This window comes from Bombina bombina, chromosome 2 (assembly GCF_027579735.1).
Source record: "Bombina bombina isolate aBomBom1 chromosome 2, aBomBom1.pri, whole genome shotgun sequence".
Taxonomy (NCBI): domain Eukaryota; kingdom Metazoa; phylum Chordata; class Amphibia; order Anura; family Bombinatoridae; genus Bombina; species Bombina bombina.
Genome location: NC_069500.1, coordinates 493041759 through 493065151, shown reverse-complemented (window position 1 = coordinate 493065151; position 23393 = coordinate 493041759). Strand labels below are relative to the sequence as shown.

The 23393-nt window shown below is 40.5% G+C and overlaps 1 protein-coding gene across 1 annotated transcript in view; it reads right to left on the bottom strand.

The window, feature by feature from the left end:
- Nucleotides 1-23393, bottom strand: part of POLE (DNA polymerase epsilon, catalytic subunit) — a 571199-nt gene that overhangs the window by 202483 nt on the left and 345323 nt on the right. Inside the window, exon 34 of the mRNA XM_053702214.1 lies at nucleotides 23090-23243. Within this exon, the coding sequence (XP_053558189.1) occupies nucleotides 23090-23243 (154 nt within the window). The remainder of the gene's footprint in view (nucleotides 1-23089; nucleotides 23244-23393) is intronic.

Here is a 23393-nt window from a genome sequence, read left to right as displayed (position 1 = left end):
CAGATAGCCAAACCAGTACTTAAACGGTTATCAGTAGAGGTAATGGAATGAGAGTATATCATCGATCTGAAAAGGGAGGTAGGAGATGAATCTCTACGACCAATAACAGAGAACCTATGAAATAGATCCCTGTTAGGAAGACCAGTGCATTCAATAGGTCCCTCTGACATTCACTGTACTCTGAGAGGAATCGGGCTTCAAAAAAGCTGAGAAGCGCATATCAACGTAGAAATCTTAGCACAAACTTACTTCACCACCTCCATAGGAGGCAAAGTTTGTAAAACTGAATTGTGGGTGTGGTGAGGGGTGTATTTATAGGCATTTTGAGGTTTGGGAAACTTTGCCCCTCCTGGTAGGATTGTATATCCCATACATTACTAGCTCATGGACTCTTGCCAATTACATGAAAGAAAGGGATACCTGATCTCTCCCATTCCTCTGTAGCCCTATCTGGTACAGGAAATACCTCCACCATGGAGGGCACGTCAAAATACTTGTTTAGTTTACTAGACTTCTTAGGATTGACTACAACAGTAGCGTCGGAGTCGACCAGGGTAGCTAAAACCTCCTTAAGTAACAAACGGAGGTGTTCAAGCTTAAACCTGAAAGAAACAACTTCAGTATCAGTTAAAAGGTATAACACTGTCCGAGTCAGATTTAACCCTCAGATGCTACTGAAGTACCCTCCTCTTCAGGTTTCTGGGAAGAAACATTCGTAATAGCCACTACTGTGTCAGCAACCTTATTCACAGATTGATTACATTTCCTCTTGCGCTTTCCCTGCAGCATGGGAAAAGCAGAAAACGCATCAGATACCGCTGATGACATAAGGGAAGCGATGTGTTCAAGGTAACTAACTCCAGGTGGAGTAATAGAGGAAGCGCAGGGCACTGGCTGTATGGACGCTAAATTTTGGGACGCTTGAGGAGAAAGCCTTGAACATTGTCAGAAGACTCCTGAACAGTGTCCGCTTTAGACAATGTTGGCTCAGGAAAATGTCTATCCCTGTAATGTAAAGTTCTCTCAATACATGAGGAACAGAAAGGGATTGGTGGTTCTACAATAGCATCAAAACAAACATGTAACATCTTGCAGAGTTTCTTGTTCCATCCTTATTCACCAATAAACAGACAACTGATGTTTAATTCAGAAAAAAGCCCCCAAAAACATAAAAACTTGTTACTGTTCTTTTAATTTTTAAACGAACAAAATAGCTGCTTTATGTTTCTGCTATTAAAATTACACCTTAGCCCCCAAAATAACTTCCAGACAACTCTACACCTCAGCTTAGCGTTGCTGAGGTGCTTACCTGCCTGCTAACAAAGTAAATACTTTGTAACTGATCCAGGCTCAACTCTATGAACACTGCGGTCCGTAACCGCAACACTGCTGAATCTATGACGCAACTGAATTTCCCTCCGGAGACACAGGAAGTGACAAAACAGGGCCAGAAAAAAGGCACGCAATAGGAACTGCCGCTGTATCTAACTTCGCCCATCGTGGGAGTAACCTGAAACCTCCCGATCGGCTAAATCAATTATCACACCCGTAGGGAGTGAAGTATAAAAAACAAATACACCACCAAGAGCCAGATTCTCCTCGTCCCCAGTGCCGGCTCTGCTGCCCTTATGCAATATTCCCCTGTCATAGATGAATGTAAAAGTGCTATACTTTTTCTCTGCATGTCCCAGAAAAACAAAGTTAGCACTTACCTTAATACTTCTGCCAGGTAGCATGGCAGCTCACTAGGTTTGGGAGGCCAGTTCCCTCACATGGACCTGTGGGTAGAAACAAAGACTGAGCAATCTTACTCAGGCTTGCATGGTTAGGGCAGCATAAATACATGGGAGGCGCAGTGAGAATTATGTCCCACAAGTTCCCATTGCTTTAAAGCCACCACTGCTCTACTGAAGAGACTGATATTGACTACGGCTACACCCTAGAGCAATGCAGTACAATCTTGCACTGCTTAAAAAAATAATAAAATCTTGCTTGAAAAATCTTTTACTAACACCTAACTTTACCACTTCCTTGCTCTAACGTAGGCAAAGAAAATGAATGGGGTTGGAGGGAAGGGAGGTGATATTTAACAGCTTTGCTGTGGTGGTCTTTGCCGCCTCCTGCTGGGCAGGAGTGATAGTCCCAATAGTAATGAGATGATCCGTGGACTCATTGTGTCATTAGAAAAAAAAATAGCTTTCTTTCCTATGGCATGGAGAGTCCACGACTTCATTCCAATTACTAGTGGGAACCAGTACCCAAGCTAAAGGACACAGAATGAAAAGGGAGGAAGACCTAAACAAAATAGCACCACCGCTTGAACATTTCTCCCAAAAGAAGCCTCAGCTGAGGCAAAAAAGTATCAAATTTGTAGAATTTGTAGAATTTGGAAAGAGAGACAGAGTTGCAGAAGTGGTCTTCTGACCCTTACATATGCCAGAGAAAACAACAAAAGATTACCTAAAATCCTTAGTTGCTTGAAGGTAACATTTTAGTGCACGCACGACAGCCAAGTTATGCAAAAGACGTTCCTTATGGGAAGGAGGATTGGGACAAAAAGGAGGAACAACAATTTCCTGATTGATATTTCGATCCAACACAACCTTAGGGAGAAAACCAACTTAGTACAAAGGACCACCTTATCCGCATGAAAAATAAGGGAAGGGGATTCTCACTGCAGAGCCGAAAGTTCAGATACTCTGCGAGCAGAAGAAATAACGAGAACAAAACCTTCCAAGATAATTTTATATCAACAGAATGCATCGGCTCAAACGGAGCCTGTTGCAACACTTTAAGAACAAGGAGGAGCAACTGGTTTAAACACAGGCCTAATTCTAACCAGGGTTAGTGCAAAATAGACAGTGCAGAAATCTGACCCTTCAGAGTACTGACTGACAAACTTTTCTCCAGGCCATCCTGAAGAAAAGATAAAATGCGAGGAATCCTCAACCCAGCTCCCTGAAAAACCCTTAGATTTGCACCAATAAGAGTATTTACGACATACCTTATGGTAAATCTTGCGAGTAACAGGTTTATGAGCCTGAAGCATGGTATTAAAGGGGCAGTAAACCTAGTGCAGAATTATATAACATTATCTTAGCCAAACTTTATTCAACACAATATTTCCGGTGAAATTTGATTAAAAAAAAAGTTTTTTTCAGACCGTTGCTCTTGCTCTACTGAGCGGGTCTGGTTTTTCTCTTGAGCGCATCTGGGCAGCCGTCTAGTCACAGCCCGCCTCAGAAAACCCCTGTCTAGTCAAAACTAGGCGTTCAATCTCCAAGCAGTCCGCTTCAGAGAATACATATTTGGATGGAGGAAACAGGTATGCCAGAGAGAAGACCCAAGGAACCGCTAGAGCGTCTATCAGAGCGACATGAGGATCTTTTGACCTTGAACCGTACTTTGGGAGCTTGGCGTTTTGACGAGACGCCATCAGATCCAACTCTGGAACCCCCACTTGAGGGTTATCTTTGAGAACACCTCAGGATGGAGAGCACAGTCCATGTGATGAAGTCTGTCTGCTCAGAAAATCTGCCTCCCAGTTGTCCACCCCTGGAATGTGGATAGCAGACAATCATGGGCTGCCGCCCAATGCAGAATGCGAGCCACCTTTATAGCCAAGGAACTCAGAGTTCCTCCCTGGTGGTTGATATAAGCCATTGAGGTGATGTTGTCCGACTAGAATCTGATAAACCGGACTAAAGATAATTGAGGCCAAGCTGTCAAGGCATTAAAGAATGTTCTCAACTCCAAGATGTTTATGGGAAGAGAAGGCTCCTCCCAAGTCCACAGGCCCTGAGCTTTTAGTGAACCCCAAACTGCTCCACAGCAAAACAGGCTGGAGTTCGTAGTCACAATCACCCAGGAAGGTCTCAGGAAGCATGTGCCCCGAGACAGATGTTGCTGTGAAACCCACCACGAGAGAGAGTCTCTAGTTGGGGGATCCAGATTTATCCTATGTGAGATCTGAATGGTCTCTGTTCCATTGACTGAGCATGCATATTTGCAGAGGTCTAAGATGGAACCAAGCAAAAAGAAATATGTCCATGGAAGCAACAATCAGACAAATCCCCTCCATACATTGAGTCACAGATGGACGAAAAGTAGACTATAGAGAAAGGCATGAATGAAGAAGTTTGGATTTTCTGACATCCGTCAGGAGAATCTTCATGGACAGGGAATCTATGATTGTCCCTAAGAAACACAGCCTTGTAGCTGGAACAAGGGAACTCTTTTCCGGATTCACTTTCCATCCGTGGGCACGTAGAAAAGATAACATCTCTGTATGAGATTTTGCTAGTTTAAAAGATGACACTTGAACCAAGATGTCGTTCAGGTAAAGCGCCACTGCAATTCCCTGGGATCTGACCACTGCCAAAAGAGCCCCCAGAACCTTTATAAATATTCTGGGAGCTGTAGCAAGACCAAACGGAAGTGCAACAAACTGGAAATGCTTGTTTAGAAAGGCAAACCTTAGAAACTGGTGATGATCCCTGTGAATGGGAACATGTAGATACGCATCCTTCAAGGTCTATGGTCATCATGAACTGACCTTCCTGAACCAATGGAACCAATAGTTTCCATCTTGAAGGACGGAACCCTGAGGACGTTGTTGAGGCACTTTAGGTCTAGAATGGGACGGAAAGTTCCCTCCTTTTTGGGAACCACAAAGATTTTATTTTCCCCCAAATTTTTTTTATTGAGGTTTTCAAAACATAGAAAAAGTAATATAGCTTTAGAAACATTAAAATTCCGAAGAGATGTTACTTTTATGCAGATAAGGAATTTCACATCCATCAACATATAAATTAACATATTTAGCTTAGTAGTATACACAATAAAGCTAGAGACCTCTGAAATATAGTGAAAACAACTAATAGGGTGTAATATGCAGAATAGATTCAACAACAATACAAAGCGTAACAGTCTATAATAATCTTGAGCGAGTGAAACCATTTTTTTTATAGTTTATATTACATTGGGGTAATTACTATTCAGGTCTCTTATGGACCAGGTGAGTCTTAACAGTTATTTTAATTGGTAGTTACATAGGTGGTCGCTTTTGGACCTATTTATAGTTGGGTGGGGTATTGGGGGTACAGCGGCAAGAGACGCTGAAATAAATGGGAATTAGGGGGGCTAAATATAATTGAGTATAGACCACCATGTGGCTATACGTGAGCGAGATGACAATTATGGCTAGATGGCAGGATCCAAACCAAAAATGAAAATAGGTGGATGAGGGTGTTCAAAGTATTTTCATTAGGTTCTCAATTCAATATTACAGTGCTAGTTGCTATGGCTTATATTTATAAAATTATATTTACACTTACAATATAAGAGAGAACACTTTGGGTTAAATGAGAATTTAGACCTGGTAATTAGATGGGATGGAAATATAGAGGTGTCCTATAAAGGGTTTAGGTAGCTATCAGCTTAAATATAGCTTTCTTCTAAAGATGCAATTTTCAATACAATGGGGGGCTAAGTATAATTGAGTAAAGATCGCCATGTGGTTATACGTGAATAAGATGACATTTTATATATGGCTAGATGGCAAGATGGCAAGATCCAAACCAAAAATGAAAATAGGTGGATGAGGGTGTTCAAAATATTTTCATTAGGTTCTCAATTCAATATTACAATGCTAGTTGCTGTGACTTATATTTTTAACATTTTATCTACAGTCAAAATATAACATATAACAGAGAACACTTTGGGTTAAATGAGGATTTAGACCTGGTAGTTATATGGGATAGAAATAGAGAGGTGTCCTATAAAAGATTTAGGAAACTGGAGGGCGGAGCGAACGGCCGACTAAGATGGCCGCACTGTACTGAGGCTCCGTGTACAGACTGGGTGCCTTTGACACTAAAAGCGGCACAAAATGCTTTATTTGGTGAGAACACAGCGGAGAATCTAGTCGGAACCCCCAGCCGACATTACAACGTGACCCTTCAAACAGCCGAGTAAAACACTGAATCCCGGCACAACCAGAAGGAACTGCGGCCTAACACAGAGAGCATGACACTTGCCGCGTGGGACGTAAGCTGAACTACTGTGCATGCCTGCGGATGATTCCGAGCTGAACTCACAAGCTTCTAGTTCCCTAGACGGGGTCACTATCGGCAACAGGCAGCAGACTCACAGTCTCCCAAGGAGACAGCTACGACACACCGCTGATATACGGAGACTACCGGTGGCGGTAACGTATGTAAAGTATGCAACGTATATAAAGTATATGGAGATAAGTAATGCCACTCTGTTTACTTGAACACATGGGCCCACTGTGAAACAAAGAACACCACATTGCCTTACTGGTAGAGACATTTTATCAAGCTAGAGGAGTTGTTAGACCCGCATAGCAGAAACTTTTTCTGGGCTAACTGAAAGTGACTGATTGAAGTGAAATGGCACAATAGATATACTGGGACAATGTTAACACACTACTAAAGCTTCATAAGGAGATATACTTGATACCGACACCGAACGAAACATCTTGTGAAACACTACAGTGTCTGGAATCTGCTAGCTTTAAGCCACGCAATAAGCAAGAAACACCTCTTCTCACAAAATCTCTACCTAACTTACAGAACGGTTCTAAAACAGATTCTTGCAGTCTTCTAGGCCTTATTAGAGTTGGTCACGTATCTATCTATACCCTGTACCCCTACTCCTTTTCCTGTCACACGTCGTGGTGACGGGTCATACCCAACTCTCCTTCTCCGTGATCACCCTGTGAGGGTAAATTCCCCGGGGGGTACAGAGGTCTCTGGCCGCTTAGTGAGGACTTTTCCAAAACAACAGCAAGACAATATGTCAGAGAGGAAAAACACCAGGCAGGATAAGGCTCTTAAACCTCCGCAGGTCACTCAGGGAGCGGTACATGAGTTCTTTAAACAAATGGATCAGACAGTACAAAAAACAACAGTGAACGCACCACAAGCTCCCACCAATAGCGACCACATTGACACCTTGGTTGCCCCTATCTGCTTACCACCCACAGAGCAAGAACTAGAGAATGACCCCCCTATTACTTACAAGGCTATAGTGGCCCTGATCGAGCAAGTAAAGTCGTGCAACAGAGACGAATGCGCTGACTTGAAAAAGGAAATGAATGACCTTGGCCACAGAGTCGACTCATTAGAGGAGCACGAATATGTGATGGTGCAAAAAATAGCAAAAATTGCAGCAAATCAAACACATCAATCCCAACACATAAATGAATTAGAAGACAAAATTGACGATTTGGAAAATCGTTCAAGAAGAGGTAATTTGCGCTTTAGGGGGGTCCCAGAGTCAGTTCTAAACAACGAACTCCAGGATTATCTGCAGGCCCTGTTTGCAGAAATACTGGGAGAGGAGACCTCAGAAGATTCCATTATTCCACTTGATCGAGCACATCGTGCTCTCCGTCCGAAACCCCCAGATGACTCCCCGCCTAGAGACATTGTAGTACATTTTCAGAACTACAGACAAAAGGAAGAGCTCTACAACATAACCAGAAAACGACAAGCTATAAGTTTCCAGGGCCACAAAATCCAGGTTTACCAAGACCTATCGGTGAGAACATTACAAAAACGAAGAGACTTTCAGTTTCTAACATCCCATTTAAGATCACTACGTATCCCCTACAGATGGGGTTTCCCCACGTCAGTAATATCAATGAAAAATGGCAAGAAGATAGAGTGTACCTCTATATCAGAAATAAACAGATTCTGCAAAATGATGAACATTCCACAGCCCCCTACTGCAGACTCCCAATCACAAAAAGAGAACCAGAAAATCCAGGGTAGCCCTAAATCACAAAGGCGTCCAAACCCTGACCTGCTAAATAAACAGAACAAAAGAAGACAACTACTACAGACGGAGGTTGACACAATGGACACAGACTCAATTGGATAAGTACTTTTGATTACCCATTTGTGCCCCTAGTCATGCTGCTCATATAACATAAAAGGCTGAACTGCCCAATAAGAGACTTTTATGTATATATAGTGTTCCTAGGCTGAGTATATATACAGCTGTTAGAAGGGCGACCTCTTAGCCTAGCTCACATAGATTTCCACCATAGTTACTTAGATCTCAAACTGGTCTTAGACCCAACTAATCTGCCTTAACATCTAGACCCCTCACATTGTATAAACGTATTATTTAATAATGTGATCTGAAATGAATGTTGGTTTTCTTATGTTGAATTAATACATGTGTTTCTACTTCTAGAACTCTAGTTTTTTTTTTAAAAAAAAAGGGAAAAAAAACAAAAGTTTTCACTAAGGAGACGTTGTTATCCAACTCTCTTGTATTATTGTTGCCATTGTTTGCTATAATCACCTGTTATATCTGTTATTATAATCTTCTATGTATAAAACGGGACAGCTCCATACAACACATAAGCTCCTGGTAACGAAGAAATATACCAAATCTTGTTCCTTAATTAATTATATATAACCAAACATCTTAAAATTGTTATCTTTGCCCTACGGAGCAAAGTACGTCACTATGACGTCCCATTCCCCTATAGTACCCAAAAAGCGACCGAGGGCCATGATTAAAGTACTGCACTAGCTAGCTCCACGTTAAGCTAAATACTTCCCATTAAACAATAGCCGCATTACCGAACTTTAACAAAAGCACCTAGACACCCGGTCTGTAAAAAAGCCCCCAACTTAGAACTTACAACCGCAGACCTTAATTGTTAGTCCCTGCACTTTGGAGCTCAGATTGCGGACTCTGAACTGCAGGTTCTACCCCAGCATTTCCACCCCCTAGATTCCCCTCATTTTTATTTTTATTTCAATCCCTAACTCTCCCACAGCTGTCTCCCCCCTTACACCCTTTTACCAATACCCACACTCCTATACACTGCACCTTCATTGCTCTAACTCAAGCCAGTACACTGACTAGACTAGCTCAGCTCTTTTTCAGTATCATAGTACATCGTTTTTACCACACTATGGCCCAAAAGCTTAACAACAGAGCGGGCACACTCCAAACTGCAACTCAAAATGTTAAGGGGTTCCTCTCGGCTGAGAAACGCTCCATAGCCTTCCATGACTTCTACAAGAGGAAAATAGACGTAGTAATGACCCAGGAAACCCATTTCACTAGACACAAAGAACCCTCCTTATCCAAGAGATACTTTGACCAGCACTATTGTAACTCAGGTCCAAATAGAAAAAATGGAGTGTGCATCTCATTTAGACGCAATACTCCCTTTGAACTCTTGCAGAGGTACGTAGATAAGGAAGGCAGGATACTTGTCCTAGTTGGACTTTGCTACGGAACCCCGGTAACTTTTGCCAACATATACGCCCCAAACAAACCTACCATTCACTTTTATAAATCAGTAATTAACATTCTTATAGACAATGCTAAAGGCCCGATTATACTTGGAGGAGACTTCAACTTCCCCATGCAACCTGCATTAGACACCTCAACAGGAAGATCATACTTACGTAAAAACACCCTAAGGAATAACCATATGGCCCTACAATCCATAAACCTCTTTGATACCTGGAGAATAGCACACCCAACTAAGAGGGACTATACCTTTTTTTCCCACCCGCAACACTCATACTCTCGATTAGATTACATCCTGAGCAGTTAAGCTCTCCTTTTGAACATGATGCACTCCAAAATAACCCACACAACTTGGTCCGACCATAGTATGGTTACTACAACATTCCAATGGACAGGTAGGACTCTCAACACATTAAATTGGAGACTTAATGACTCCTTGCTTACTAGCCAGGAGGTAGTAGATGAGCTCAGAACGTTATCAGAGGAGTTCTTCTCCCTGAACAAACCAGAGGACACGTCGTCCGCGAACAACTGGGAGGCATATAAATGCTACATACGTGGCATCCTAATAAAACACAACGCCAAGCAGAAAAAATTATATACGACTCAATTCTCTGAGTTAACCTCTGCATTGACCGTGCAAGAAACTTTGCATAAAGCTGATCCAAAGTCCACCGCTAAGCTCGCTGACTTAAATGAAGCAAGAGAAAACCTAAACAAATTTCTAACACAAAGAGCGCATATGAGAGCCCTCACAACTAAATCTAGATTCTTTGCGGACAGCAACAAGGCAGGTCGAATGCTAGCCAGGTCACTTAAAAAGCAGAAATACTCTACTTTTATTAAATCTCTTAAAGTAGCATCAGATAAACACACATTTAAAATTGAGGAGATCACAAACCAGTTTATTTCCTACTACACAAACCTATACAATATAACAAAAGATCCAGCGCTGGATGCACAACACAAGCTGAACTCCTTCTTAGCGGACATTCCTACGCCCGCCCTTACAGAAGACGACAGGCAAATATTAGATTCCCCTATTACATTAAAAGAAGTTGTCCTGGTAATCAAATCACTACCTGGTGGGAAGTCCCCTGGTCCGGATGGCATTACCGCAAAACTATACCAACTCCTCCAAGAGCAAGTAAGCCCTCATCTCTGTTCACTCTTCTCAGACATAGACCGAGGTAAAGTTTTCCCTAGCACTTTATTAGGAGGCATTAATAACTGTGATCCCGAAACCAAATAAAGCTACAGATATTGTAGGCAACTATAGGCCAATATCACTCATTAATATAGATATGAAACTATACGCCAAAATCCTAGCGAACCGCATAAATACAGTTCTGCCTAAAATAGTTCATCCGGACCAGGTGGGCTTCATTAGAGGACGGGAGGCCAAAGATAACTCTATAAGACTGCTCCATACTTTGCAATTTGCCCGTGACAACCATACTCCGATGTTCCTACTATCCACTGACGCGGAGAAAGCTTTCGACAGGGTGGACTGGCAATTCATGTGGGCCACCCTGTCGAAGTTTGGCTTCTCCGAAACGTTCATTAAGAGAATACAGGCCCTATATCATAACCCAAGCGCTAGAGTTAAGATTAATGATGTCACCTCCCAATCGTTCCCTATATCGAATGGCACAAGGCAAGGGTGCCCACTCTCGCCCTTGCTATTTGCATTAACAGTAGAGATTTTAGCAATACAAGTGAGGAATAACCCACATATCCAAGGCATAAAATTAGGCGACATAGACCAGAAATGCCTCTTGTTCGCGGACGATGTGATTTTCACTTTAAAATCACCGTCGACCACACTTCCAGCACTTCTCGATACGTTGGAGAACTATAAACAAGTCTCTAACTTTTCTATTAATATGGATAAGTCTGGCCTTATGCCGATCAACTTAGCATCACAAGAAGTTGAAAATTTAGCGCACATAGGAAGGTTTAGCATAACTGATAAACTTCAATACTTAGGATTAGCTATATCATATGATACTGACAAGCTTTTTACAGACAATTTCCTCGCACTCCAATCGCGCACCAAGAGCTTACTGGAAAAGTGGCACTCACAGGGACATTTGTCCTGGTTTGGAATAATTAACACAGTTAAAATGATGATCATTCCTAAATACCTATATATCTTCCAAACACTTCCACTGGCTCTCCCAAACTCATACCTCAAGACACAACAAAAGCTAATTAATTCATTCATCTGGTCGTACAAACGCCCAAGAGTGGCACAGAACACATTATACCTTAGCAAAGAGGACGGGGGTCTCAATGTTCCTAATATCACCAACTACTACAGAGCAGCACATTTAGCAAGGATCATTTCTTGGAATCACGCACTTCCAGCAAAATTATGGGTACAGATAGAGGGACACTTAACACAGACCAGACACATGAGAGATTTACCCTGGCTCCCTAAAGCCACTAGACCACATTTGACACAGCGTAATGAATACATTAGAGCTACACTCGAAGTGTGGGATTATGTCATATTGCATACCAAAGGTGTATCGACTGTAATTTCTCCACTTACCCCACTACTTCACAATCATTTGTTTCTACAACACAGTAGATTTACTCACACTAACCCAGTAAGACACTTGCAGAACCTTCCTCTATACCTTTTTGTAGGCCCAATGGGCATAAAAGACAGAACTGTACTAGAAGAAGAACTAGGGCCCCCCTTTCATAGCTGGTATGCATACCTGCAAATTAGGCACGCTATACATAACAACCCATACAAGAGAGATATCCTTAGACCACTAACCGCATTTGAGCAACTATGTACCAATCCTGTTATCACGAGAGCACACCTGTCCATAGCCTATAAAATCCTTAGGAATAAATTTCCTGAGACACGCCCTTCCTACCTAGATAGGTGGTCTGAGGAAATACCGTATGACCTAGACGATGAAGATTTGAAACGTTGTTTCCGTAACACACACGCCTCCTCAACCTCCCTCTTGTTTTCAGAACTAAATTACAAAATCATGGCCCGCTGGTATCTGACCCCACACCGCCTGCGGGTTATCTACCCGACGGCCTCTTCTAGCTGTTGGAGAAGGTGTGGCGAGACGGGCACCATGGCACATGTCTGGTGGTCCTGCTCGAGTCTAACCATATTTTGGCAACAAGTGGCTAAACTGATGAGCGAAACGCTAAACATAGAAATCACACTAAACCCTCACATCATTCTCCTTAACCATACTCCAAAACTCCCTTGCGCCTATAGAAAAAAGCTTTTCTTAATAATGCTGACATGTGCCAAGAGATTAATCCCCAGGCTATGGAAATCAACAGAAACTCCCACAATAGCCCAATGGATAGCTGAGGTTAATCATGTGATACTGCTAGAAAAAATGCACTACTGCTACCTAGGTAAACAAGAGATAACTAATGTACAATTTATCTGGGAGCAAAGACCTCATAGTACCCCTTAAAGCAGTTTAGGAACCAATAGAAGAACACTCTGCATCGTTTACTGGGTTTAAAAACTAAGTACTAAAAATTAAACATTAAAAAAGCAAACATACGAACTATTGGCTGTTAGTTAAGAACATAAAACCATCACTTTAAGCTATCAACTCTACATGTACAAACCTGTCAGTGTATGACCCGATTCTCTCCCCTCCCCTACCCCAGACCCCTGGCTCCCTTGAGCGCACATTCCGATCCCCATAAGCCACCTTGAGCAAATCAACGAGCTGTGCAGTACTAACTCAACTCATTGAATTCAGAATGTCTCCCCTTTCTCTCCATTCCTCTCCTAACAGTCTTTATACTTCCCTTTATTGTTTATCCCTCATTTATCCTACCTCCCCCCCCCCTCGCCACCCACAAAAAAGCTGGGCCACTGGTTTACTGTTGTTTGACAATGCTTATTCTGATAATACTATATTATTGCTTATTTGTCTACTATGTCAAGAATTTACATTTTAATTTGTTGTAACCTAGTGAACCCTATTCTAATAAAAATTATTTAAACACAAAAAAGATTTAGGAAACTATCAGCTTAAATATAGCTTTCTCCTAAAGAAGCAATATTTAATACAGTATTCTCCCAATATAATTGAGGTATACACATCGGAGTTGATGGCCTATTCTAATATCTTATCGTCTTAGTCTGGGAGGTAATATTAAGTAGTCAGCATGTGTGATCTTATTTGGGGCACTGAATAAATAGAAAAATGATGGGGTATGGATATAGCATATATGAAAATATTAGGATGGATCAGCAAAATTGAGTATAAGTCGCTAGAAGACTATACACTAGATACTAAGTATATAAGGACGTTCAAAATACCTCCCAGTTCAATTCAATATGGCAGTGTTAGGTGTTGTGGCCTATATTTATAACATTACAATTACCCTCAAAATATAGTACAGATAAACCCTTGAGTTAAATGAGGATTTAAACCTGGTAGTTATGTTAAAGGTAAATATAGGGGTCTCCTAGAGAGGATTTTGGCAGTTATCAGCCTAAAAATAGTCTTCTCTTAAAAGTGCATTTACAATACAATATTCCCTCTATACTATTGAGATATGTACACAACTAATTTGTTGATGACTTATGTTAGTATGGTCTTATTTTCTTAGTCTGTGGGTAATTACGATTTAGTCTCCAAGTGTAAGCAAATTCAGGGCACTGAATAAGTAGAAGTGCAGCTCCTATCAAGAGAAAGTGAGCTATAAGAAGGAAACTAAAAGATCTATGGCATTTATAGGAAATAATCCTATGAGAGAATCTAGAGTGTATATATCCAAGTCTTGAGCAAGCACTGGGAACCTCAAATAAATATAACCACATAACATGAGCTAAGTATATATAAAGCAGAAAGAGGTCACCACCCAGGTAGAGACAACTTATAAACAAACATTGTGTGCATAGATGATTACATATCAATAGGGTAAATATAACCACATAACATGAGCTAAGTATATATAAAGCAGAAAGAGGTCACCACCCAGGTAGAGACAACTTATAAACAAACATTGTGTGCATAGATGATTACATATCAATAGGGTAAATATAACCACATAACATGAGCTAAGTATATATAAAGCAGAAAGAGGTCACCACGCAGGTAGAGACAACTTATAAACAAACATTGTGTGCAGATGATTACATATCAATAGGGTTTCCATTAATTAAAAGCACTATAAACACGGCTTCCATTCATATAAACTATGTGTGTCCATTCAAGGCCATATAAGTAATTCACACTCAGGGTACCTGGGCAGGAGTAATGGTACCCTTCTTGTAGAAACAATTGCGCACATAATTGCAAAGTCACCCAATCCCTAAACGAAGAGCTATAAGACCCATGGGTTGTGGAGTAGGATGGCATTGAGAATAAAGCAGCAATTCCGCCGGGCTCGTCAAAGCTAGAGGACAGGGGTGGTTGTGAAAACTCAGGCTCACATCTAGCCCGGTCTCTATATACTGGCTGATCAGTACTGGATCAGAGTGTCGGGTCTTCTGACGTCTCGGGCGGTTGACCGCACCCGCCTGAATTATTGAGAATCTTTTTCTCTAAATCAAGTACCGGCTCTGTCGGGTTGAGCGTGATTGCTGATCTTGGTGTTGTCAGTAGCTGACCAGTTCTTCGGAGCCTCATTAGCGGAGCCTCCGTTGGTAGAATGTGGCTTTGGAAAGGTTCTATTATAGTAGCTGAGGTCTGCAGATTATGATGTTTCTCATCTCGTCCACTAAAGAAATTAAATGAGAAATTTTCGTCCATCTTTTTAGTCAGGGCTTCCAATAGGTCACCAATTTCCTTGAAAAGTATCATCCACGGTTAGCTGGATCCCACCATCTAAGATCAGTAGTGAAGTAAAACTGTCTGGAATGTATCTTCTGCAAATGCGATCGCCATAAAAATGTTGTTAAACTAAGTACAATTCTGCTTTCTTTGAATTTATTTGGATATATGGCTGCTTGTCTGAAGAATCAGAAGCTTCTAATGTTGCGTCTGATCAAGGCTGCCATCCGGACAAGCCCCCCCACATAGAGATTTGAATAGAATCCTTGCCCCTGTTCGTCTACAGGAACAGGAACAATTACTCCCAGGGAGGATAGGTCCTCTGACATTTAAGAAGGCCTCCCTCTTTACTGGGTTTGTGGATAGTCTTGACAGGAGAATTCTGCTCCTTGGAGAGCAAGACTTGAATCCTATTCTGTAACCCTTGGATACTATGTCCACAGCCCACGGATCTGAGACATTGCGTATCCAAGCTTGCTGAAAAAGAGAAAGCCTGTTCCCCACTTGATTTAAAATTGGATCGGGGGCCGAACCTTCATGCTGATTTAGAATTAGTGGAAGGCATCTTGCTTTTCTTCCCCTCATTCCAAGGATGACTGAATCTCCAAGAGGTCTTGGATTGCTCTGGTTTGGAAGAAGAGGAGGAAGACTTCAGTCCTTTAAAGTTACGAAAGGAGCAAAAATTTAAAAATCTGGCGACCCTTAGGTCTATTTTTTGTCCTGAGGTAGGAAAACAATTTATGTAAGAACTTACCTGATAAATTCATTTCTTTTATATTTGCAAGAGTCCATGAGCTAGTGACGTATGGGATACACAATCCTACCAGGAGGGGCAAAGTTTCAAAAAAACCTCAAAATGCCTATAAATACACCCCTCACCACACCCACAATTCAGTGTAACGAATAGCCAAGTAGTGGGGTGATAAAGAAAAGGAGTAAAAAGCATCAACAAAGGAATTTGGAAATAATTGTGCTTTATACAAAAAATCATAACCACCATAAAAAAGGGTGGGCCTCATGGACTCTTGCCAATATGAAAGAAATGAATTTATCAGGTAAGTTCTTACATAAATTATGTTTTCTTTCATGTAATTGGCAAGAGTCCATGAGCTAGTGATGTATGGGATAGCAATACCCAAGATGTGGAACTTCACGCAAGAGTCACTATAGAGGGAGGGATAAAAATAAAAACAGCCATTTTCCGCTGAAAAAATAATCCACAACTCAAAGTATAAGTTTAATCTTTAAATGACAAGAAAAACTTAAAACATCAGCAGAAGAACCAAACTGAAACAGCTGCCTTTTTTCTACCAAAAACTGATTCTGAAGAAGCAAATACATGAAAACGGTAGAACTTAGTAAATGTATGCAAAGAGGACCAAGTTGCCGCTTTGCAAATCTGATCAACTGAAGCTTCATTCTTAAAAGCCCACGAAGTGGAGACTGACCTAGTAGAATGAGCTGTAATTCTCTGAGGCGGAGTCTTACCCGACTCCAAATAAGCTTGATGAATCAAAAGCTTTAACCAAGAAGCCAAGGAAATAGCAGAAGCCTTCTGACCTTTCCTAAAACCAGAAAATAAAACAAATAGACTGGAAGTCTTCCTGAAATCTTTAGTAGCTTCAACATAATATTTCAAAGCTCTTACCACATCCAAAGAATGTAAGGATCTTTCCAAAGAATTCTTAGGATTAGGACACAAGGAAGGGACAACAATTTCTCTACTAATGTTGTTAGATAGAATTCACAACCTTAGGTAAAAATTGAAATGAAGTCCGCAAAACCTCCTTATCCTGATGAAAAATCAGAAAAGGAGACTCGCAAGAAAGAGCAGCTAGCTCAGAAACTTCTAGCAGAAGAGATAGCCAAAAGGAACAACACTTTCCAAGAAAGTAGTTTAATGTCCAAAGAATGCATAGGCTCAAACGGAGGAGCCTGTAACACCTTCAAAACCAAATTAAGACTCCAAGGAGGAGAAATTGATTTAATGACAGGTTTAATACGAACTAAAGCCTGTACAAAACAGTGAATATCAGGAAGTTTAGCAATCTTTCTGTGAAATAAAACAGAAAGAGTAGAGATTTGTCCCTTCAAGGAACTTGCAGACAAACCCTTATCCAAACCATCCTGAAGAAACTGTAAAATTCTAGGAATTCTAAAAGAATGCCAAGAGAATTTATGAGAAGAACACCATGAAATGTAAGTCTTCCAAACTCGATAATAAATCTTTCTAGAGACAGATTTACAAGCTTGTAACATAGTATTAATCTTAGTACTAAGCGTTCAATTTCCATACCTTCAAATTTAATGATTTGAGATCCTAATGGAAAAATGGACCTTGAGACAGTAGGTCCTGCCTTAACGGAAGTGGCCAAGGTTGGCAACTGGACATCCAAACAAGATCCAAATACCAAAACCTGTGAGGCCATGCTGGAGCCACCAGCAACACAATTGATTGTTCCATGATGATTTTGGAGATCACTCTTGGAAGAAGAACTAGAGGCGGAAAGATGTAAGCAGGTTGATAACACCATGGAAGTGTGAATGCATCCACTGCTTCCGCCTGAGCATCCCTGGACCTGGACAGGTATCTGGGAAGTTTCTTGTTTAGACGAGAGGCCATTAGATCTATCTCTGGAAGACCCCACATCTGAACAATCTGAGAAAACACATTTGGATGGAGAGACCACTCCCCCGGATGTAAAGTCTGACGGCTGAGATAATCCGCCTCCCAATTGTCTACAACTGGGATATGGACCGCAGAGATTAGAAAAGCTGGATTCCACCCAAGCAAGTATCCGAGATACTTCTTTCATGGCTTGGGGACTGTGAGTCCCACCCTGATTGACATATGCCACAGTCGTGATATTGTCTGTCTGAAAGCAAATGAACGGTTCTCTCTTCAACAGAGGCCAAAATTGAAGAGCTCTGAAAATTGCACGGAGTTCTAAAATATTGATTGGTAATCTCGCCGCTTGAGATTTCCAAACCCCTTGTGCTGTCAGAGATCCCCAAACGGCTCCCCAACCTGAAAGACTTGCATCTGTAGTTATCACAGTCCAGGTTGGCCGCACAAAAGAAGCCCCTTGAACGAAACGCTGGTAATTTAACCACCACGTCAGTGTCAAACATTGAGATTTAAGGATATTAATTGTGATATCTTTGTATAATCCCTGCGCCATTGATTCAGCATACAAAGCTGAAGAGGTCTCATGTGAAAACGAGTAAAAGGAATCACGACCAATGCTGCAGTCATGAGGCCTAAAACTTCCATGCACATAGCCAATGAAGGGAATGACAGACTGAAGGTGCCGACATGCTGCAACCAATTTCAAACGTCTCTTGTCTGTTAGAGTTAGAGTCATGGACACTGAATCTATCTGGAAACCTAATAAGGTGACCCTTGTCTGAGGAATCAAGAAACTTTTTGGTAAATTGATCTTCCAACCATGTTTTCGAAGAAACACCACTAGTTGACTAGTTGACTCGTGTGAGATTCTGAAGAACGTAAAGATATCGTCCAAATAAGGAAACACCACAATACCCTGTTTTCTGATTACAGAGAGTAGGGCACCTAGAACCTTTGAAAAGATTCTTGGAGCTGTTGCTAGGCCAAACGGAAGAGCAACAAATTGGTAATGCTTGTCTAGAAAAGAGAATCTCAGGTACTGATAATGTTCTGGATGAATCAGAATATGAAGGTATGCATCCTGCAACTCTATTGTAGACATATATGCAGACTTAGGGGGCTGACTTTGGTTTCTTAAATGGCTTGGATTTATTCTAATTTGAGGAAGGCTTCCAATTGGAAACAGATTCCTTGGAGGAGGGGTTAGATTTTTGTTCCTTATTCTGACGAAAGGAACGAAAACGGTGAGAAGCCTTAGATTTACCCTTAGGTTTTTTTATCCTGAGGCAGAACAACTCCATTTACCCCAGTAACAGTTGAAATAATAGAATCCAACTGAGAACCAAATAAATTATTACCTTGGAAAGAAAGATAGTAATCTAGATTTAGATGTCATATCAGCATTCCAAGATTTAAGCCACAAAGCTCTTCTAGCTAAAATAGCTAAAGACATGGATCTAACATCAATTTTGATAATATCAAAAATGGCATCACAAATAAAATGATTAGCATATTGCAGTAAGCGAATAATGCTAAATATGTCAGAATCCAATTCTTGTTGCGCTAAATTCTCCAACCAAAAAGTTGATGCAGCCGCAACAGCCAAAGAAATTGCAGGTCTGAGAAGATGACCTGAATATAAATAGGCTTTCCTTAGATAAGATTCAAGCTTCCTATCTAAAGGATCCTTAAAGGAAGAACTTTCTTCCATAGTAATAGTGGTACATTTAGCAAGAGTAGAAATAGCCCCATCAACTTTGGGGACTTTTCCACAAAACTCTATAGAATTTGCTGGTAAAGGATACCATTTTTTAAACCTTGAAGAAGGAATAAAAGAAGTACCTGGCTTATTCCATTCCTAAGAAATCATATCAGAAATAGCATCAGGAATAGGAAAAACCCCTGGAGTAACCACAGGAGGTCTAAAAACAGCATTTAAACTTTACTAGACTTAATGTCAAGAGGACTGGTTTCCTCAATATCCAAAGTAATTAACAGTTCTTTTAATAAAAAACGCATATACTCCATTTTAAATAAATAAGTAGATTTGTCAGTGTCAATATCTGAGGAAGGATCTTCTGTATAAATTATGTTGTCGGTCATTTGAAATTTCATCAACTGAATGAGAAGTTTTAAAAGACCTTTTACGTTTATTAGAAGGTGGAAATGCAGACAAAGCCTTCTGAATAGAATCAGTAACAAATTCTTTAAAATTCATAGGTATATCATGTACATTAGAAGTTGAAGGAACTGCAACTGGCAATGTACTATTACTGATGGACACATTATCTGCATGTAAAAGTTTATCATGACAACTATTACAAATGACATTCGGAGATATAATTTCCACAATCTTACAACAAATGCACTTAGCTTTGGTAGAACCGATGTCAGGCAGCAAAGTTCCAAAAGATACTTCTGAGGCAGGATCAGATTGAGACATCTTGCAAAATGTAAAAGAAAAAACATATAAAGCAAAATTATCAATTTCCTTATATGACAGCTTCAGCAATGGGAAAAAATGCAAATAGTATAGCCCTCTGACATAGAAAAAGGCAAGAGGCAAACATCAATGGGGTATTAAAATAATGAAAACATTTGGCACCAAGTATGACTCACAACGTAACTATTTTTTTTTTGGCGCCAACAATATCTGGAAATGACACTCGCGTCACTAACAACGCCACAGTGTGTAAGGCTTAGGCGTCAACTACGACGCCGGAAATGACGAAGTTGCATCAACAGACATACTTTTTGCGCAAAAAATTCTTGCGCCAAAAATGACGCAATAAAGTCTAGCATTTGGGGCACCCGCGGGCCTAATACCGCCCGCAATTTGAGAAAAAAAAGTATTCAATTTAAGAAAATATTTCTTAAAATGTTTATTTTCCCCAAATATGAAACTGAGTCTGCAGAAGGAAATACATGAACCTGACTCATTGCAAATATAAGTACAATACATATATTTAGAACTTTATATCAATGCATAAAGTGCCAAACCATAGTTGGGGTATCTTAAGTAATACTAACATACTTACCGAAAGACACCCATCCACATAAAGAAGATAGCCAAACCAGTACTGAAACAGTTATCAGTAGAGGTAATGGTATATGAGAGTATATCGTCTATCTGAAAAGGGAGGTAGGAGATGAATCTCTATGACCGATAACAAAGAACCTATGAAATAGAGCCCCGTTAGGGAAATCATTGCATTCAATAGGTGATACTCCCTTCACATCCCTCTGACATTCGCTGTACTCTGAGAGGAATCGGGCTTCAACAATGCTGAGAAGCGCATATCAACGTAGAAATCTTAAGCACAAACTTTACTTCACCACCTCCATAGGAGGCAAAGTTTGTAAAACTGAATTGTGGGTGTGGTGAGGGGTGTATTTATAGGCATTTTGAGGTTTGGGAAACTTTGCCCCTCCTGGTAGGATTGTATATCCCATACATCACTAGCTCATGGACTCTTGCCTATTACATGAAAGAAAGATCCCTTTTCACCTGTAGTTTCAGAAATTATTTCCGCCAGACCAGGACCAGATAAAGATTTACCCTTATAAGGTTACATCAGCCGACAAGGATTTTAACCACAGAGCTCTGCGAGCTAGAACAGTGAAGCAAGAGATCTTAGCATTGCAGATAAATGTATTGGCCAATTTAAGAGCTTTGATCCTATCTTGGATCTCCAGTATTGTTGTCTCTTCTGATAGATCAGACAAGGCATCGCACCAATAATATGCTGCACCTGCAAATGTAGCATTACTAGCCGCAGGTTGCCACTGTAATCCTTGATGGATGTACATCTTTATTAAGAAAGCATCTAGCTTCTTATCCATGGGATCCTTAAAAGAAAAATTGTACTCTATAGGAAAGGTAGTTCTTTTAGCTAGAATAGAGATAGCTGCTCCTACTTTACGCGCCATGAGTTACGAATGGAGTCAGCAACAGGAAAAATCTTTTAAAAAAACAGGGGAAGGGGAAAAAGGAACCCCTGGCTTATCCCATTCCTGAGTTATAATTTCGGACATATTGTCTGGAACAGGAAAAACATCCACAGATGAGGGAGACTCAAACTCTGATAAGCTTAGCAGACTTTTTAGGGTTAAAAGCAACCGAAGGTTCAGAGTCATCCAAAGTAGACTAGAACCTTGTTCAAAAGCAAACGGTGTTCAAGCTTAAAGGGACACTCATATCAAATTAAATTTCATGATTCAGATACAGCATGTAAATTAAAACGACTTTCCAATTTACTTCCATTAAAAAAAAATGTGCACAGTCTTTTATATTTACAATTTTTGAGTCATCAGCTCCTACTGAGCATATGCAAGAATTCACTGACTATACGTATATGCATTTGTGATTGGCAGATTGCCATCACATGGTACAGGGGGAGTGGAAATATACATAACTTTGAAATTTGTTAGAACAAAATCTATTATTCATTTGAAATTCCTTTCCCCTTCTCAGACGATCCGATCGTCAAGTAAACCAGCTGCAGCAGTCTACACTTCACACAGACTAACAAATGTACTAAAACGGAAGAGCGGAGAGTCACATGATCAGACTGACTAAAAAGAAACTGCGCCACAGAATAAAAAGCATGTGTTTCTTAACAAAATAAAGGACAAGAAAAGTATTTATCCCTCAGCTTTGATAATAAAAAGGAGAAAATATAAAAACCCCTTTAACCTTTCAGCCAAAGACGTCTCAATTTAAGGGGAAAAACTCATTAACCCCTTCAATTTCATAATCCCTTATGTTTCACATACACAATGCCTGCAGTGCTGTCCAATTTTAATTTATAACAGATAAAACGTTTAGTTTATGTCCCAATAGAGATCCAATTGAGGATTTAACCTCCAAAGTGCTGTCCTTCAGTACCTAGAAGGCAAAGGCAGGAACAGCGGTGTAATAGATAATCCACTCTATCAGGGATCTAAAGAATAAAAAAAGAACAGAGTAACCAACCCTGGCTTTCAATAAGGGGTAGCAATATTGTTAGAAATAAAGTAATGGCAACCTTGCTGCTTTCTAACTGCTAATAGCCACCATTACTCTTACTAAAGAGATTGGCATGGGCACAGCATAACCCCAATCCCAGCTTACAAGGAAAAGTACCCATAAAAGGATTAAATATCTTTAGACACCATCTTCGCACATCCTCTGTTGACAGAGGCAAAGAGAATGACTGGGGATTATGGGTAGGGAAGTGATACTTAACAGCTCTGCTGGGTGCTCTTTGCCTCCAACTGCTGGCCAGGTGAGGAATATCCCACTAGTAATTGGAATGAAGTTGTGGACTCTCCATGCCATAGGAAAGAAAATATCATTTGTTAAGAAAATAAAGTGAAAAAATATTACCTGGCTCAAGGTAACTATACTGAGCTAGTGACTTCATATCCAAATTGTCTAGATCAAATGTGTCTGCTTCCCTTCCTGAGAGATGGCGGACTAGCTGCTTATTCACCATACAAACACAACCAAGCTGGATCACTGCACGGAGAATCAGAGGGACCTGGATAAAAAGATAAATTAATGGTGTATGAATAGACAAATATGTACAGAAAGTAAAAAATAATAAATTAGGCATCAGAAGTAGTAGAAGAGGTTGCTGTCGGGGACAAACTAAAACAATGGCAGTTTTTATTCTTTATAAAGACAATTT